Source organism: Cheilinus undulatus, linkage group 3 (genome assembly GCF_018320785.1).
Source record: "Cheilinus undulatus linkage group 3, ASM1832078v1, whole genome shotgun sequence".
NCBI classification, from domain to species: Eukaryota; Metazoa; Chordata; class Actinopteri; order Labriformes; family Labridae; genus Cheilinus; species Cheilinus undulatus.
Window position 1 is genome coordinate 21,763,512 of NC_054867.1, and position 19,334 is coordinate 21,782,845.

The 19,334-nt window shown below is 41.0% G+C and overlaps 1 protein-coding gene across 2 annotated transcripts in view; it reads right to left on the bottom strand.

The window, feature by feature from the left end:
- The window catches only part of LOC121528372 (RNA-binding protein Musashi homolog 1-like), a 39,763-nt gene extending 33,794 nt beyond the window's left edge, over nt 1-5,969 (bottom strand). Inside the window, exons 1-4 of one of the 2 annotated variants that reach the window (XM_041815820.1) lie at nt 5,895-5,969; nt 2,999-3,039; nt 2,184-2,265; nt 1,960-2,044 (exon numbers count right to left, since the gene is read on the bottom strand). In XM_041815820.1, the coding sequence (XP_041671754.1) occupies nt 1,960-2,044; nt 2,184-2,265; nt 2,999-3,035 (204 nt within the window). In that variant the 5' untranslated portion in view covers nt 3,036-3,039; nt 5,895-5,969. Of the gene's footprint in view, nt 1-1,959; nt 2,045-2,183; nt 2,266-2,998; nt 3,040-3,520; nt 3,673-5,894 lie in introns of those variants that run through there. The other variant, XM_041815812.1, reaches the window with a different exon arrangement.
- Nucleotides 5,970-19,334: the final 13,365 nt, after the last annotated feature.

The window sequence follows — 19,334 nt, forward strand, 5'->3', positions numbered from 1 at the left end:
GTTTAAGGATTAGACTTTAGCTGATGTGGGTCTGTTGGTCCAGACTAAAATTCCACTAACTTATTTGTTTATACAGTCAATGAAGGCAGATTTTTATAGCACATATATCAGTTACTATATCTGCAATATCATAACAATAATACTGTGCATCCCTAGTCATTTTAGCATTGTGCTGTTCAACTCTTCATCCGACACCTACCCCAACACAGTAGTTTAAGCCATTAAAAAAGAACTACAGAGAAATAATCTCTTTGGTAATGATCTTATTTTCTTCAGCAGGTCACACTGAGACCTCTATGTCATTTTTAGACTGTTTAACCACATGCTAAAAACTCCACAAAGGAGCTTTAAGCAGCAAACTACACTTTAAATCACAGCTATTTTTAAGATACAGCCCTCACAAATCAGGAAATGCAAACACACCATCAGAGCTCTTTTTTCCAGATATGAATTGTCAAAATGGCAACCAAACCGTCTGATTTGATAGACGGTGCTACACTTCCTCCATGTATTGCTGCCACAACAACCTGAGCAAACCAGAGCAGCACTGAGTGGTGTGCGTTATTATTGTTTAGCCTTGTGCTGTATTTTGGTTTATAATAGGGCAACGCCTAACCCCACCAGTGGCCTGCTAGGCTGAGCCTCCAAGAAGCCCTCACATCACCCACACAGCCTGACTCTCTCTCACTCTCTACCTAGTTTTAATAGGTAATATGACTCACTGAGTAACACTTTACAGTTGCTTAGACCCCTCTTCCAAGCGGATGGAAAGAAAATGCTAGATTACACGTCTTTTGGAATCATTAAAATCACAGCAACACTTCACAAACATCCAACTTTTCAACTGAGTACGAATAAATGAAAACTCCCTCTTAAATGCACAGGTAATAACTCTGAGCTCCAGCTCTGCTAGCTGACTGTCTTACGCTAATGCAAAATAGCTGAGAAGTTGTTATGGAGACATAAATCCCATCAGGCCGTGCAGTTACAGCACAGTCTCCAGTGGCTGGCGTCACCCCCAGCAACAGGCTTGCACCAACAACTAACCAACTCTACCTTTTCTCCACCCTTGGGCACTGCTGCCTTTCTGTGCCACTGATTTTTACTCTCAAATGATCCTATTGTGTGTGTATGTGTGGTTGGGAGAGGCCACAAGCTGACGAAGAAGACACACCCAGATCCCACAGCTACAACCAATCTACATGACCAAGACATGAACATTAACACATTCATAGATATTTAAATCCAAGGCAGCTGCCTCGGTTTCCACCAAAATACACACCACAGGGAAGCACACACTTCCTTGAGTTGAAGTGTACATTGTGTGGCAATAACTGTGTGCTCCAGCCTCCATTTAGTGACTTATTTTTCCAATTAGCCCACATTTAAGTTTTCATGTGTCTGTACTAGTGTAGGAGGGAAAATCACAGAGAAACCCCAGATCAGAGCAGTTGTTCAAACAAACCTCAGCATCAATATTTAAATGAAGGCTCATTCGGACCTCACAGAAGACTTCCTCCCCCTGACATCAGTTAACACAACTGTTTCCTTTCCTCAAACTTTTTCTTTCCTCTGCCACTAGAAGACGGTTGCTGTTATTTTCTATGCAAAAGGAAGAAAACTTCTCCCTCTCTCTCTGCATAAACCCTTTGAGGGTTTTGCAAGGGGCTCCTACCCCACTCAGGTCCCCAGGTAACCATGGCAATGAAGACCAAGAAAGAACGCTTTCATGTTGGCGCCCTGAACCAGGATTTGGAGGGGGAAATGAGCAGAGAGAGGAGGAGGAGGAGGAGGAGGGGGGGGGTGCTCCACAACCTACTCCTCAACTTTACAAGCCATACGGTGGGAGGCAAAATGCACTCAGGGGAAGAGGGGGAAAACATGCAACACATAAGCCGAATTGGAAAAGTTGCTCAAACTGGCAGCATCCTGCTCCTCAAAGGCAGAAAGAGGACTCACCGTTTTGGAGTCCAATTCGTGTCTGTTTTGCGCCAAAACCTTCTCAACGCCGGCTTGCTCTGCGTATGTTACAAATCCAAACCCCCTGGAAAGAAAACATAAAGAAAATGAGGGCAAAGTCAAATCAGCTCTGAATGCAAACTCACGGCAGTCTTGTGTAAAAGCATGGCAGAGCATGAGGCATCCAGTGATAGGACGGCGGAGCGCACACGCCTCCTTCTTACCTCGACCGCTTGGTAACGGGATCCCGCATCACCATGCACTCCTTCACCTCGCCGAATTTACAGAAGTACTCCTTTAAGCCCTCTGGGAACACAAGCAAAAAGAAGCCTGGTTAAATTGACCTCAAAATGTGAGATTTTACCCACAGGCCTTGGCGAGATGGCTGGAGAGAGACAATGGGGTCGGGCGGACCACGTTGTGTTTGTGTGTCCCCTACAGTCCTCTTGAGATTGTATAGGCTATCTGGCCATTCAGCATAATAGCCCATTAGGCCCTGCGGACCACAAACAAAGCTACACTTGGTGACGACTGCTGTTTTGACACAGCAGCAGCAGCAGTGGGATAATAACACGGGCCATCCTTACAAGAATAAAATTGTCTCCATGCACCAGCCGGGCGCTCATGCCTCTTAAAGAAATGAATGGATTCATCGGAGTGCAACAATAAGGAAAACAACACATGAGTGCGTGCATCGATACGAGCCCAACTTGTGCTTTAAAGCTCAATAATCGATGCATTTCGCTAGAAATGCCCTTCTGTGCAATGAAAGCACAGGAAAAGGCAGACAAAGTGGTTGAATGTGCATGCATTTCCCCGTGATAATCTCTCTGCGTCTCGGAAAGACTAAATCCTAAGAGCTGATCCTTATTGAATAGGAGGCTTTGATTTAACTATTTACAGCGTTTCTCCTTAACTTCACTGAGCCTCGCGAGTTTTCAGGAAGCAACCTTTTCAACTAAAATGTGAACAGAAGAAAACAGGAGTAAACAGGAGGCTTTCATTCAGACTTAATAAAGTAGCGTGCGGGACAGCTCACCTTGTGTTGTCTGCCAACTCAGACCCCCGATGAACATTTTGCTGAATGAGAGAAATACAAGCTGTAAGTAACACAGGATAACACGCGTCTCTCAAGTACAACATAAGCACAGTAAAAAGGGGGAAACCAAGGGGGAAATATAGGAATATAGCATCAATAAAGTAAGAAGAAAGCATCGGCCATGTTGCGAAGTCACCAATCGGCCAGTCGGGCCGTTATAATCCCCTAGAGGAGGGAAAAGGAGAGGGTCTTCCAGATGATGGAGGAGAAGTTGCAATGGAGGAAAATGGAGATAAATAAACAAACAAGAGGAAGCAGCGGCGCGTCTGTGTCTCCTCTCCTGTGAGTGAATCCATCCCACACATACAGACACACACACATCCACAGACACACACACAGCGTGCTTGTCTTTTGTCTCGGCGCGGCTCCTCTCCCGCACTGAACTCAACTAAAGTCCAAGGTGAACTCAAACCGGGCCCAGAGCCGAGCAAGAGCGCGTGCGGCCGGGCTAAAGGCTGTTACCAGGGGTCGTGGGGGGAGTTGTCCGTGCCGGAGGACAGGCTGCTCTGGCTCCCTTCCGTATCCATTCTGCTCTCCGCTGCTATATTCCCGCACTGTGAGGCGAGGAGAGGCAGTGAAGCTCCACTGCTGCTGCTGCTGCTGCTCCAGACTCAGGGGCGGGCAGCCGAGGGAGGGAGGAGGGGAGGAGGGGAGAGAGGAGCGGGGGGGAAGGAGAGGTGGGGGTGGGGTGGCTGAAAAGAGGAGGGGTTGAGCGAGGAAACACGCACACATGCATGCATACACGCTCAGAGACAGGCTCCGCCCCCTACCTCGTTTTTCCCGTAGCCTACCCCCGGCCTCGGACCTCCCCCTCCTCCCCTCCCTCTCTCCTGCACGTTGCCTGCCTTTATTCATGCTGCCACTGGCGCTCTCTGTAGTGTTTCCCCGCCGTCCTTGTCATTGGCTGATCAGAGCAGCATGGCCCATTAAAGCCTTTTGAATGTGTTTACACATACAGAAGCTATTTCTTTACGGATCATGGCTGTAAAATTAAAGTGAAAACAGAGAGATTTATTTGGTTAAAAACACGAGTCTCTCATAAACCTAACAAATAAACCCTATCAGGACTACTATTCTAATTGCCCCTTTTTGGTCTGCTGACCCACCACCCAGAGAACACCCTCTTTAGCAATTACTTGGCTATTTCTGGTTTGATAAACTTTAGTCTGGGCCTAATCTTTTCTGTGAATTGTGATGAAATAGTGACCTTGACTTTGCTCAACATTGTTAAAAAGTAAGGTCAAAAGGAATCTAAATGGTAATCTGAGAATATTACTCATTCTGTTTCCTAAATCACACGTTAATTAAGAAAGCACTGACTTTTTCCAAGTCTGTAGACACCCACAGTTGCAATTCAACCCTTAGACAACCATATATTATACAACATAGGCCCAAAGAGAAAACGTTTCAACACAGACAAAATGGTAAGTTCTAGCAATGTTTAGTAACATAATTTGACAGCAAACAGCAAAAGCATCTGTATGCTAGTAACATTAGCATGTAATGATGGCACTCTCTCCTGTGACATGAGCTAATTACCATTAAAATCAATTTAACTGTTAGCCTTAATGCTGGTCTAGTAAGGCAGATCTGAACATATTCACATCTCAATTTTTCTTTTTCAGAAATAAGCACTTTGTCGATGTGCTGACAGGGCAGCCAACATTAGCTGACCTCACTAGCATCAGACACTGGTAATGTTTTTGTGATATGAGAGCGGTCACATCAGTCCGCTCATCCAAGGCGCAGTCTCTTTCAGAAACAAAACACACGCTTAACTCTGGTAATAAAGTAGTATAAAACTTCCTTTAAGGGTTAAGGCAAGGGTTTTGATATCAAAACTTAACATTCAAACCTGACCTGCAAATCTGCTTACAAAGCATTTAATGAAGCTGAGTAAACTGTTTGCTTACATGAAAAAAGATTGTCCTCTATGAAAACATTCATACACAGCCAGCATGGCTTACATAGCTCTGTTAGCTCATGTAGCTAAAGCTTAGCTCTCAAAGCAACTACATAAACTATGTATATGTTATCTGTGTAGTTATGTCAGCTTTGCTACATTTGCTAAAGCTCATGTTGCTAATTTAGCTTCTCAATGATGGACCAAACAGAGCTATGTAGCCAACAAAACTAAGTAGTAGCTAATGTAGCTACAGTTAAGTTCACAAAGCAGCTATGTAAGCAATGTAGGTGCTCTATCCACACAGCTAAATTAGCTATGTTTGCTAAAGCTAACATTTTGACTCATGTAGTAATGGTAATCATGTAGCTAGTGTAGCTATATTAGCTTAAGCTAAAGCCAACATAACTACAGTGAGCTACAATTCATGTAACTACTTCTAAACTTCTACTTCTAAAACATGTCTATACATAATTAAATCCCAGAGTAGACCTATATTTCTTATTCTGTAATGTTTGCAATGTGGTTATTTCATGAATGGAACTGCCTGACTTTGTAAATGAATAGAGTTGAATTTAAACAAAAACTACAACTGGAAATAAGATGTACTTCCTCTCTGAAATATGAATGTTCTGCGAGAATGGCTGTCAGAAATGTATGGTCTGCAGCCAGAACCCTCTCAATATCGTAGTGACTTGGCAAGCTTTTATAGATTCTCAGTTATCCTCTTCATTCTCTCACTGGGGTCAAGTTAAAAAAAAAAAAAAAAAAAAACATTACAAAGTATGCTATGGAATTAGCAGAGCGCTGCCGACTTTTAAACACCATGCACTTTAGCAGTCGTTGACCTCGCTCTGTGATTTATGTGGTCTTCCGCTTTGTGGCTGAGTTGCTATTGTTCCTAAACACCTACTTTCTAACAGTAATACTTACATTTGGGTATGGAGTATTCAGCTGGGATGAAATTTCATGAACCATCTTATTGCAAAGGCGGCATCCTATCACAGTACCACACTTGAGGCCACTGAGCTCTTCAGAACGACCCATTTTGTATTACAAATGTTTTCAAATGGAGACTGCACGGCTAGGTGCTTGATTTCATACACCTGTGGCAACAGGTCTGATTGAAACACCTGAATTCCAAAAATTAACAGGCACGGCCACGTACTTTCATTTAGTATGCAAGAGACTTTGTCTTACTAGAATCAGTAACAAATGGGGACAGGGTTTGACAGAGGGACAGTAGCATGTGTAATTGCAAAATGTGTTCTGCTTTATCAACCAATTTCTTGTCATTCCTTTTTTAATTTCTCCACATCAAGCAAATTCAAAGCCACATTGAAAGTATTATAGATGGAAAATGATGTCTTCCTGTTGCACCAGGTTGGGTCTCAGGTGAAGTGAGACATCCGTATCCAGGATACTTGGCTCCCAGCACATTCACACAGACAGCAGGTTACATAAAAGCAGCAAGCTGCTTATGAAGTCATTTATTGCATAGAGGTCACCGAGGTCATGTTTTGTTAAAAGGGGTTAGTTGTGATGTGAGGTATGAGGTAAGATGTCTGCTTGAGGTATGATGTAATGTGATGTGTGTGTGACCTTTTGTGATATAAAGTGATGTGATATTTTATAATCTAAGGAGATGGGATGTTAAATGATACCATCTAATGAGACAGTGTATTAATATCAAATTTTCATATGTGATATACTCTTATATGTTTTGATATAGTGTGACCTATGATGTATTGCCTTATATGTTGTTACTCTATTTGATGTGATATGGCTCTATACTCTATTGTGAAGTAATCCTGTAATACATGATGTGACCCCAGGGCCAGCTCTGGTCATTTTGGCGCCCTGGGTGACTGCCTATATCACCTGTGTTTAGAGCTGGCCCTGTGTGACTGTTTAAAAACAATACCTTGTGATACAATTTGATGCAAAATAAAGTAGCCACATGTCAGTGAAGAACCTACAGCAATATCATGTGACCCCCAGTTTATCATGCTATGTGGCATGACCTTACAATAAATGGAGTATTGTTATGTGACCTTGTATCACCAGCTGTGATATGACCTTAGATTCTGTAATGTGATTTGACATGACAGTATATAAAGAAAATAAAATGTGACGAAAAATGTGATACAAAGTGATTATGAAGTATGTAGTGTACCGTGTAGTAGTCATTTAAAGCTTCTGTGAGTAGCTGGCTATGAAATTATTTATATCACCTATTTATTACCTAAAAAGCAACATGACTGATTATTTCTATATAGAGATTATTAAGGTCTGACACTGCTGCTGTGGGGTAGCTACCTGATAAGGTGATGGGCAGCACGCTGCAGAAACAGATTTCATGAATAAAAACTAAATGACCATATATGATTTTATGTGGTGCGCCCAAATCTAATGTGACCTTTTATGTGACAGGATTTTACAAAGTGTAATGTTTGTGATATTTATATAATTTGATATGATTTAATAAAAGGCAACACGTTTTTATATCTTACGTAATGTGAGGATCTTGCATGATATTTTCAAGAAGATGGCAACAGTTGTAGGTGTCTTAACTGAGCTGTTTCAACTCAAATCAGGCTGTCTGATGTCTGCGATGCAGTTCAACAAACAGCTAGTTTCAGGATGTTGCAAACAGAGAAATATTACATGACATTCTTGCTTTGAATTTTAGAAATTATTATTATTATTATTTTTTTTTTTTTTTTCTACTTTTTTTCAGGGAAACTAAAGCCAAAAAACACTCCTGCCCTTCCGTACGCTGCACATGTAAGCATAGCTTATGTAGTTACAATAATTATGTAGCTAGTGTAACTTTGTTCATTTTAGCTTAAGCCAACAAAGCGAAGTGAGCCACCATTTATGTAACTGCTTCTAAAACAGGTTTATACATAATTTAATACAGGATTAGACCTCATGAAATATTTCTTATTCTGTAATGTTTGCAATGTAGTTATTTCATTAATGTAACTGCCACATTTTGTTTATGAATTTAGTTGGATTTAACCAAAAACTACAACTGGAAATATAATGTACCAGCAAATTATGGCACTTCCTTTCTTGAATATACAGTATCTTAGATGAACTGTCTGTCTGCTCTCAGAGACTGTTTATCTGAGACGTCGTCTCTTTCAGAACAGAAATACAAGCTAAAAGTCCTTAAATAAAATCGAATTCCAGTTAGGGTTAGGGTAATGCTTAGGATACCAAAAATTAAAGTTAAAAATCAGTCTGCTAACAGGAAAAAAGCTCTCCCTCCATGAAAACATTCTAACACAGCATCTCATAGCTTACGTAGTTCCATTAGCTGCCAAGCTATCATAGCTAATGCTAACATAGCTAAAGCTAATCTATGCAGCTATGTTAGCTTTGGCTTTGTTTTCTATGTCTCACATTGCTCAAAAAATGTTGCTAAAGCTCACATTGCTAGAGCTAACTTAGCTACACTGGCTTATGCAACAGTTTTACTGAGGTAGCTAGCATAGCGACCTTAGCTTTAGCTAAACAACACTAAGGCAAGCCACTGTTCATGAAATACTTTTACAGCAGGTCTATGCATAATTTTTCATTTTCTGAAGATTTATTTTAGAGAGATCAGACTGTGGATAGAGTCAGAAGCAGGAATGAGAGAGTGGGGAAAGACATGCAGTGAAAGAGCCACAGGTCGGACTTAAACCAGGCCATCTGCTACATGGGGCAGGACCTAACCACTAGGCCATCTGTGCTCCAGGTCTATACATAATTTAATCCTGGATTAGACCGCTGATCTTTTTGCTCTGTTTTACTAATGAAATGTTGCTTAGTATATAATGATTGCAATATGGTTATTTTAAGAATGTAACTGCCAGACTTTGTTTATGAATAAAGCTGAATAAGAAAAAAATAATAATACGATGTATGGGCAAATTTGTGACACTTCTGTTCTGAAAGAGTCTCAGAAGAACAGTCTGTGAGAGCTGCTGTCAAAGATGTACGGTCTACAGATAGACTGTCTTGTCTTTAGAAGAAGTTTAACTTGACAACAAGTTTACACTTTACACATATTTTACAAGTCCAGTTTCACTCTGAAACAAGTCAAGTCAAATAAAGGCTGATTGTGCTGCATACTGTAAAGCACTTCTTGTGATGGTGTCAGTGGTTACAAGCATTAAAAACGACCATAAAGAAATGATCAGTCTGACCCCTTACAGCCTTGTTCACCTTTGAAGGTCATATAGAAGCAGTGGTGTTAGTTTCAGTCTGTTTCATAACCATCTCATAACTTACCACTGGAGCTTTAACTAATTTTTAACCTGAATTCTTATTTAAGTCACCTCTAACTCATTGTCATCAATATTAGCCCTTCATCAAAACGTCTTCAAAACGCCATCTCCTATTTGATTTACTCTCCTTAATCATGGTTGATCCTGGTCCCACCCTGGTCCCACCTGTTCCTTCTGCCCAGCTCTCATCCTCATCCATCACATCCAAAACAGCTGTGATCGACACTCTACACCCTTCATCCCCTCCTTAACCAATCACAGCTCAACCCCTCATCTAAACCTGATCTTACCCACTCCTTTCCCCTCACTCACTCTCTCTTTCTTTCTTTCATCCCACGTGACAAATCGTCCTAACCAGCTAAGTGGAAGATTAGCAGCATTACCTCTAAGTCAGTCTCTCTCTCGGCCGGGGCAAGCCTGGTCAGCTGAGTAGTTTCGTCACATACCTCAGCAGCTTGAACAAAAGTGAAACAAGTGCAACGGTGGTTATGTAAAATGCACTTGCTTAATATGAACCTTAATTCACAGGGGAAGAAATTAAATCTCAAAGCAAGCACATGCTGCCTGTCTTAAAATACTTAGGTCAAGGATGTTTTTGGGTGGGATTTCTTTCTTATTTTTAGTAACTTAGACGCTTTAATCTGATTAAAAACATCCCTATTAAATGAAACTTTCATGTGTGAAACAAGTAAGACTGACTTAGAGGAAGAAACAAGCTGCTCTGCACTTGGCAAAGTTTTTGGTAAGGATGAGTTAACATTCCCAGCACCACATGATGATCTGTGCATGTGCGTGTTCTGAGACGGGCTGTTGATTGTGTGTGTGGCAGTGCAGGGAGATCAGGGGGAGGGTGTGACTGTGGCCTGGTGGACCATAGCGAGAGAACAGTATGTAGGACAGGGCCTTGCACTAGCTAACCTATCCTGGCCAGTGCCATGGCTGGGCGTGCTGAATTTCTGCATGCATGATCAATGGCTGTGAATAAAAAAGAGAGGAGAAAGACAGCGGCGTGGGGGAGGGGACAGGGCAAGTTAGATCCACGTGAAAAGATACGGACAGATAGAGCTGGAAAACTTTTGGTTTCAACACTAAAAGCAGTTTCCTAGAGTGTAAAGTGTACAGTTAATATGTAAATATCAGGTTTTAGAGCATATGTGGATAACATTTTAAAGGAGCATTAGCAAAAGTTCTTTAAATTATAAGCAGAGGTGAACAAAGTACATGACTGTACTCAAGGGAAAGTACAGTTTGGTTAAAATCTACTGGAGTAAAAGTAAAAGTACTGTTCTATAAATCAATTCAAGTAAAATTAAAAAGTATTTAATTAAAAGTTTACTGATTAGAGTTGTATGGTAAAATTTGATCTTTCTTTACTGACAAGAAAAACAAGAGAAAGGTCTATAATTAGATTGTACAGGTGAAGACACACCTTTAGTTTAAGGTCAAAGGCATTGCAAAATTGACGGTGTTAATTTTACACACAAAGATTTTAATTTATCACCTTAAAAGTGTCTATTTTGGTCCACACAACATAAAGTTAGACTACACTTTTGAAAGCATTATATATCTTACGATAACTCTCGGCAAAGCATTCTGATGAAGAACACGCACTATGCGTCCAAAGTCACAGGGGGACCTCTAACTCAGTGGACAACTTCACTCATGGTGCAAAATGTGTCAAACAACAAAAACCACAACAGTCCACTTGTAAAATGACCAAAACAACCCCTGCAGGGATCACTGTGCAACAGGTAATATCTAATGCTGTTACTCGATAAAAAAATTAATCAAGTTAATCACACCACTATGCTGTGATTAATCATGATTAATCACTGCTCATAATCACAGCATTTCTTAAATAGTTTAAGTATTTTTTATGTTTTTAGGTTTTTAAAGGTTGTTATTGTCAAGTGTGTTATTTTTATTCTTTTAATTCTATGTACAGCGCAGACCTGATCAGCAGGAAGAGATTACGAGAGAACTGCGAGTTCACACAGGAATAGTATATCAACAGCAGACTTAATACCCCCAAAAGTTAACTTTTCCTTATCAATGGCACCGTTGTAGCTTTGTGACCCACTGACCTCTCGGTGACCCTTTGCTTTTGCTGCAGGATGAGATGTAACGTTGATAAAGTGATGATTTACGATCCGGAGTCCATGCATTGTGTTTTATTTTGAAAGTACAGGATGTTCTACGCTTGTGACTTACATGGTTGGTGCTTTCTGAACGAAAGTGAATTTACAAAGTTTGGCAGCGACCAGCGCTGAAAATTGACCTGCAGCGTGTCTGAAATGAAGTGAAGCGGAGTGGCGCTCCAGGCACGCACTGCTGCTGGTCTGGAGCGCCAGCTATGAAAATGCTCTGATAGACTAGATAGGGAGCAATGTGCTCCGCAGTACCATTCGCCAGCGTTCCACGGCACGCACACTGTAAATAGAATTTGGTGGTTAGCTGAGTAGTGCTTGAGTTAAAAAGCTATAATTTAGTCTGCCACATCTATTGTATATCCCTCAAATATAAACACACATTCACACTGTATTTATTGAAGTTTATCATCAAAAATTAATTTTCCCATTTTTATGTGACATTTGAACACATCATAACATACAGACTACAGTTGTCTAATTTACTGAGATCTTCAGCTCGTAAAGTTTGCTACTTCACTTCAATTTTGCCAATTCCACCTCAGATTTCAACACTGGATTAATAAACATAAAACAAAAATTAAGGAAATTTGTGTTTGGTACATTATTTCTTTGTTGTAACAATGCTTCTTGGCAATAAATTTTATACCGTTGGAAAGCCTGCTTATTACCCTTTTAAATGATGCCACATTTGTAAGGAACATGCATTTGTGGGATGAGCAGCAGAGCTGAGTATGTGGGTTGCGCCCATGGAAAAATGTGCCAAATCTTCTCTGCCAATGCCAAACAGCTTATTTTGCCATTGACTCTTGTTTGGTGTTTGGTGGACTGGATGATTGAAGTCTGAAGAAACAAGACATATTGACAATTTAACAGTTTATTCATTTAACAAACAGGAGCCTCAGTTGTGTGTGGAAGAACCATACACAGACACAACAGCCTGGCTTCTCCTCCTCATGCTGGTCACACACTGCTGTGGGATGGCATCCAATTCTTCATCCAGCATTTGTCACAAGTCAGCCAACATGGTTGCGTTGGTCACTCTGGCACGAACAGCACGCCCAAGCTGATCCCACAACTGTTCAATGGGGTTGAGGTCAGGACTGCTGGCAGGCCATTCAATCCTCTCCACTCCCAAATTCTGGAGGTAGTCTCTGATAAACCTCACTCTGTGGGGGCGAGTGTTGTTATCTTGGAGGATAGAGTTCTTACTGACAGGGTGAGAATACGGTATTCCTGGGGTGTTGTCTTCTTGGGACGCCCACTTTGCGGCCTGTCTCTGACATTCCCCGCTACTTGGCCTTCAGTTTGGAGATGTACTAGGGTTCACTCCAAACAATGCTGCAACTTGGTTTTGTGGAACACCAGCTTGAAGTTTCCTCAACCGATGGGCCCTATCCAGATTACTCAAATGTGGCATGCAGACATCTACTGACCACTGTAGCAGGGCCCATGCTCACAGGTGCTGCCAATCAGGTGCCTGATTGGCAGCACCTGGGGGTACCAGAAGCTCAAAACAAGAGTGAATTGCAACAGCAAATGAGCTGTTTGGCATTGGCAGAGAAGAATTGGCACATTTTTCCATGGGCGCAACCCACATACTCAGCTCTGCTGCTCATCCCACAAATGCATGATCCTTACAAATGTGGCATCATTTAAAAGGGTAATAAACAGGCTTTCTGATGGTATAAGATTTATTACCAAGAAGCATTGTTACAACAAAGAAATAATGTACCAAACACAAATTTCCTTACTTTTTGTTATTGTTAACAAACAAAGTTTTGGAGCACAAGATGTACTTTGCCTGAAGGTGGCACTTAAGACTCGTGCTTTGGTATAAAGACAGTTCATCACTGCAGCATGTACCCACGATTTTGGTTTTATCTTAACTAACATTCACCAGCTTTTTAAAAAGAAAACTGCCATTAAGCAGGCCCAATCTGTCTACTCACTCATCACTGCTAGCTTTGTCTGACCCGCCTCTCACCACTTCACCCCTAGACATGTAAACATCCGTGCTGGAGGACTACAGGAGCAAGTTGTGGTCAAACTTAGTTATGATTAAATTGCGTTATTATTATTTTTTAACACATTAAGGTTTCAAGATTAATCACAAGTGTTAATGCGTTAATGTTAACAGCCCTAGTAAAATCTTAACACAGGTAAACACATAGAAAACACATCTAAACACTCTGTCCAAGGGTATGATGGGAAACTCTGCCGACACATATCCCAGATTTGAAATACAGTGTGGTCAAAAGAGGTGGAAAAAGTACAAGAGAATGGTATTCAAGTAAAAGTACAGTTACTCTGATTAAAATGTACATTAGTAAAAGTATTGATTCAAAAATGTACAAGTACAAGTACCCCTAAAACTACTCAATTACAGTAATTTAAGTAAAGGTAATTAGTTATTTTCCACCCCTGAGTATTAGTACATGAAAAGGCTCAACTAAGTTCTTTTTTTGAATATGATGTGCATGTTTCTTCTTTTTTATCCCCTCACCCTCCCACCATCTTCTTGTCGCTCTGCCACCTTGAAACACTGTGATAGTTTGTCCAAGCCGAGTCAACACTGCTTTTGTTTCCTTGACTGAAGCTGACCCAGAGTGGGAACTTTTTTTGTCTGTGAGCAACCTTTGACCAGCGAGGGCCTGGGACCTGCTCTTCACCACCCTCGAGGCTGACTGAATGAGGGCTGAGAAGGGGGAAAGGAGGTGGAAAGGCAAATTTCAGCCAATTGAAAAGCTAGTGGCTGTGGCTTTGTCAGCTGTGCTTCAGCTGCAGCAGCTTTCAGAAGCAGAAGCTGATATTTGCATGTGATGCAAAATGTAAACCAGCAACAAGTCGTTCCAGGAAGACCTTTTTGAAATAAATTCAGCCAAAGGTTAATATGAAAAAGGAATGTTGTTTTAGTTGGAGACAAACAGCAAGAGCAAAAGAGTCTTTCAAAGCAGATGCCAGGAGGCCTTTTTAAAGCGCTCCATTTGCTGTGGGTGTTTTTTCCACCTGGCAGGTGGCGAGCCAAAGAAATCATTACATGAGAGAAGAGAAGCACACCTGTGGTTTGCGCCAGCAGCCCCACCTCCGTTCTCCGATCACAATCCCTCCATCCCCCGGGGGAAGGTGTGGCAGAGGGAGAGAGACAAAGGGAGGAGAGAAAGGGAGAGGAAGGAAGAGATTCAGAGGGAGATTTACAGGCCTCTTCAAAAAGTTGACTTAGGGTTGTGTTAACCTTTTATTAATCGTACACGCTCACATAAAAACAGACTGGACTGATGTTGGTGGGAGGCTCTGGGAGGCTTCCAAAGGCGACTGTGGGCTTCCTGTGAGCGCAAACAGACCGCAACCTATTTACCCGGATGACACAGGACTATTTCTGTCTGTCTGCTTCAGGAGAGTAAGCAGCAGCGGCGGAGGTCTACACTGTAATACCACACAGACGGCTGGGCGGACAAACGCGGAGAAACACACATACACACACACTCAGAGGGCGCACAAAAGCATCTGGTTACAAATCAGCAGAGACCTAACACTTAAAGACAGATTGTCAATACTGCTCTTGCCACCATGGAAATTGGTAGGAGAATCAGAGTCTGTTAAAGGCCCGTCTATCCATCACTGCTGCAGCAGTGGCATTATTAACTCTCTGATAACTAATTATCTCTTATCTTCTGTCAAATCTACCAAGCTTTGATGTTAAATTACTGCATCTATTCAATAAAGACAGAAATGTTCAATAAAAACAGACACCAAATAGCCTAGTTTTTTAAAAGAAGTGATGACAAACCTTTTTTTCACTCCCACGTGGATATTTATTTCTATTTACATGTACCCTCCTCTATGTCAGCTCTGACCCCCTTTCCAGGGCTTACATGATGTCACTAAATGATTGCTGGGAATGACATAATGACACATACAGATGGAGTCACGACCATCTCTGAGACCATCATCGTAGCGACCTCGAAGACAGAACTGTGGCGTGACTCATCATCTCTTTGTCGGATGACGTACTGCGGGTAATGCAGTGTTAACACATGATGGACTTCACACCAGGGCCCTCGGAGCAAGAAGGAGGAGAGGAGGAAAGAAAAGGGGACGAGAGGGAGAGTGAGGCAAAGAAAGGATAAGTGCATACATAAATGTGAGGATGATGTGTTTTTGGGTGTAAGAGAGTTTAGTAGGTGCCACCTCTTTTCTGAGTATCTTAGAAGGCACACACTAACATGAATCAGTGGAGTAGCAGTCCGTCCCTGTATCTCTTTTAATCCTTTTTCCACTCCCCCCTCCATTTCTTTTCACAGGACCTATCAACGCCATTCCTAGCTACTATTTATAGGCGACCACTGTCCCCCCTGTCCCCGCCTGAGTGTACATCAGTGAGTGTCAGAGAGAGAGAGTGAGAGTGTTTCAGGGGACCTCAATAAACCAGTGCTTCTCACTCTTAATCTTAACGTGGTGTGATTCACCGAACAGGATATATGGGAAAGCCAATCACAAAGATAGGTGTGTGTTAGTGAGTGTGTAAAAGGGGGGGAGGGGAAGAAATGAGGCTGATTTATCCCACCTGTCCAGTTGTTTCCGGTGCGTGCGTGTCAATCCATGACTGACTGCTGAAATGTATTCCACCAAGACCTGGGAACATACAAATCATCCCAGGAAAAGTGTGTATTTATTGCCGTCGTTGTGTCTGTGCATGTAGTTCTGCTCATTGTAAACACTCAGGTTGGACTTATTGGGATTTGTATGATACCAGCACGTGGTCCAGTACAATGAAGCTGCGTTACGTGCGTGCTGCAGTGTGCAGGCCCGACAGCCTGATGGAAGGCTGTGGTTATTGATTTATGAGCTCACAATTGTGCCCTGCTTTGTGCTCTAATCAGCGGCTGACACATCAGATCGTCACAGCATTAATTTTAATGTGTTTTAAAGGAGTGCCTCACTTTTCGATGTAAAATTCTTAAATATCAAAGGGCTTTTTGAAGCATGGTGATAAAACAACAGATTATAAAAACATAAGACTGTCTTTGTTTAATATAGGAACGTCAAATATTCCTGTGATAAAGCAATCTGTGTATTTTTCCATTTCTAAATATATACTAGCCCTCAAAAGGTGTACTGTTCAATATCTTATATAAACAACAGATGTCTAAAAAGAGAATTTCTACTTTAAAGTGGTGGTTTTAAATGATTTAAAGTTTTAATTGACCTGCTTTTATTTTGAAAGAAGGTAATCAACTACAGGTAGATCAAAAATCACGGCACAAGCGTAACCACAGATGCAAAAAGATATGGGGGGGCAGTAAAACGTTAAATGTTTGATATCACAAGGTGCAGATAACTTTTAACTTGTCTTCTGAGTTGTCTGTGAGCTTTTTAAAAGTGAGACATTTAGGAGCAGTGGCATACTTAAATTTATATCAGTGAGTCGTTGCAGTGATTTAACCAAACTGCTGAAAGGGACAATAAAGCATGTGATTAATAGCAATCAAGGCTGCCCATAAGAGGGGATAAAGGGGAGAGCTTTCTGGGGCCCAGCCAAATTGGGCTGCCAATGGAGGTCAGCAAAATCATGGTCTGTTGAAAAGATAAGTGATGATAACCATATGTTTTACCTGAAGAATAACAACTCTTATCAAAGCAACAAATATTTATTTATTTATTTATTTGTGCCATAGTTTATAGCCTTCTTAAAAATGTAAACCCCTTCTCATAAAACAGAATTTAAATTTTGTTAAAATTGGCAAAATGGGAAGAAAAGGGGGTAAAATGGGATTTTAAAAGGAGCAGAAATGGTTTGGGGTATGGGGTAAAAGTGGCAAAACATGGAAGTAGGTGGCATAAAAGGGTTAAAATTGGCCAAAAAATGTCAAATGTCAGGAGGTCAATAGAGGCCATATGGGCCGATACAGGCAACAAAAGGCAGAAAACGTGTAGAAAAAGTGGTGGAGAAGTTTCAAAACGGCAGAAATTGGCAAAATGGGTGGTGAAATTTAATTAAAACGTAGCAAAATGTGTTAAAATGGTGAAAATGTGTGGAAAAGGTTGTGAAATGGAGTTTTTAAATAAGCAAAGATGGGTTAAAAGTGCCAAAAACCAGCAGAAAAAATGGTGAAAAGTGGTTACAAGTGGCAAAATTGGTTAAAAGTGGCAAAGATAATCATAACAAATAGTAAAATTCTGTTAAAATTGATCAAAAATGTGCATAAAAGATGACTAAAAGAGGCAGAGGCAAATATGGGTCAAAAAAGCATCAAAAGGCAGAAAGTGGTAGAAAAGGGTTAAAAGTGGCAAAAAAGGGCAGAAAAGTGGTGGAGAGGTTTAGAAGTGGTAATGAACGCTTCAGAGTAGCCAAATGGGCAGTGAAAAGGAATTTTAAGTGGCAAGAAATGTGTTTAAAGAGCCAAAATGGTTTAAGAATGGGCAAAATTAGTGGAAAATGTAATAAAGGTGATATGAAATAATATGAAATGGGGGCAAAAATGTGGCCAAAATATATGAAACCTTGCAAATATTACTAGAAAAAATGGGTAAAAAATGGTTGAAGTGGTTTAAAAAGTACCCCAAATGAATAATTTCAACATCTTTACCTAATAACAGTTTAACACACTTTATCTTTGTAGCTAACTGTTAGCCTGGATGCTAGCAACAATGCTACCAATCCAACACACATGCATTGGTATCATCGATAAATCACACCTGGGAAGGGCACATTCTCTGGGTTTGTCAGGGGCCCAGCCAAATCTGTGGGCAGGCCTGGTTGCAATTAAAAATACTAATAATATATATTATGTGATTTATGCATTAATGTTGACAGCCCTAGAGGGCAAACACTTACCCAGCTCTACCATTTCCTTCTTATCTTCTAATTGTCACCTTTTGGTTTATGGAGAGGTCTCTGGAGTCCAACTATGGCAGTCACCACACTGGAAATGCTGGTTCCAACAAATGTCCAGCTAATCCAAAGTTGGACAAAGAGGTGGAGCTGAGAAACACCCATAAAGCTCATTTAGCTTGTGATTTTGCTAGCATACTTCAAATGATGAAAACAACACAAACAAAGCCAGCAGTTTAAGGTTTAAGTAAAGCTTAGCTTCCTGTTGGGCAGCTACAATGCTTACACTTGTCGAAAAAGTCACCCACACCCCTTGTTATGAGTAATTATTCATTAGACTTAGCCTTAACCTGATCACCCCAAAACAGTTTAAGACCAACAAAGAAAAATTAGTTAAAGTGTTTCCTGTACCATACCTGTAAACATGTTAATACCTGTAAAAAAGAGTGACCTCATTGCCCATTAGGTTTTGGAGCCAGCCTCAGGTGGGCCTATAGGATTAGCATATTTCTGTGCTTCCTTTTCCAGACCCAGAGATAGGCTAGCTGCTTGGGTTTAGCAAAAAGAAAAAAAAATCTATTCAATATAGCACAGCATCACTGTCCAGCATTTAGCCTCACTGTTCTTGTCAGGGTGGTTCAAAGTCAAAGTATGCAGCTGTTTAGTTTGAAAGCATAATAGGCCCTCTGTATGCTACTGCCCACTTACCTAATAGCAAAAAAGTTACGGTAGCCAGCCAGTAAGAATTCGCATATAGCAGCTCTAAGGCAAGAAACTCCTTTCTAGTTGTATTAAGAGCAGAATATAAGGCATAAATTGTACTTACATTAGGCTGGTGATCATAAAGACATACTGCTAGCAGTGTTTCAAAAAGTAGCCTACTGTTTGCTAACGTGTTAGCATATCCACTACCACTACAACCTGTCAGTTTAGTGTTTTCAACCAGGCTGACCTCTATGCTCATTATGACTTCTCTTAATAAACAAATTCAAAAACAAACCTTTATCCATGTTCTGTTTGAATAGCATCTAAACAAGAGCTAAAAAGCAAAAAGGCTAATTAGCATTGTTAGAAAGTTGTAAGAACAGTTTTCTATGTGAAGATCCTGAAT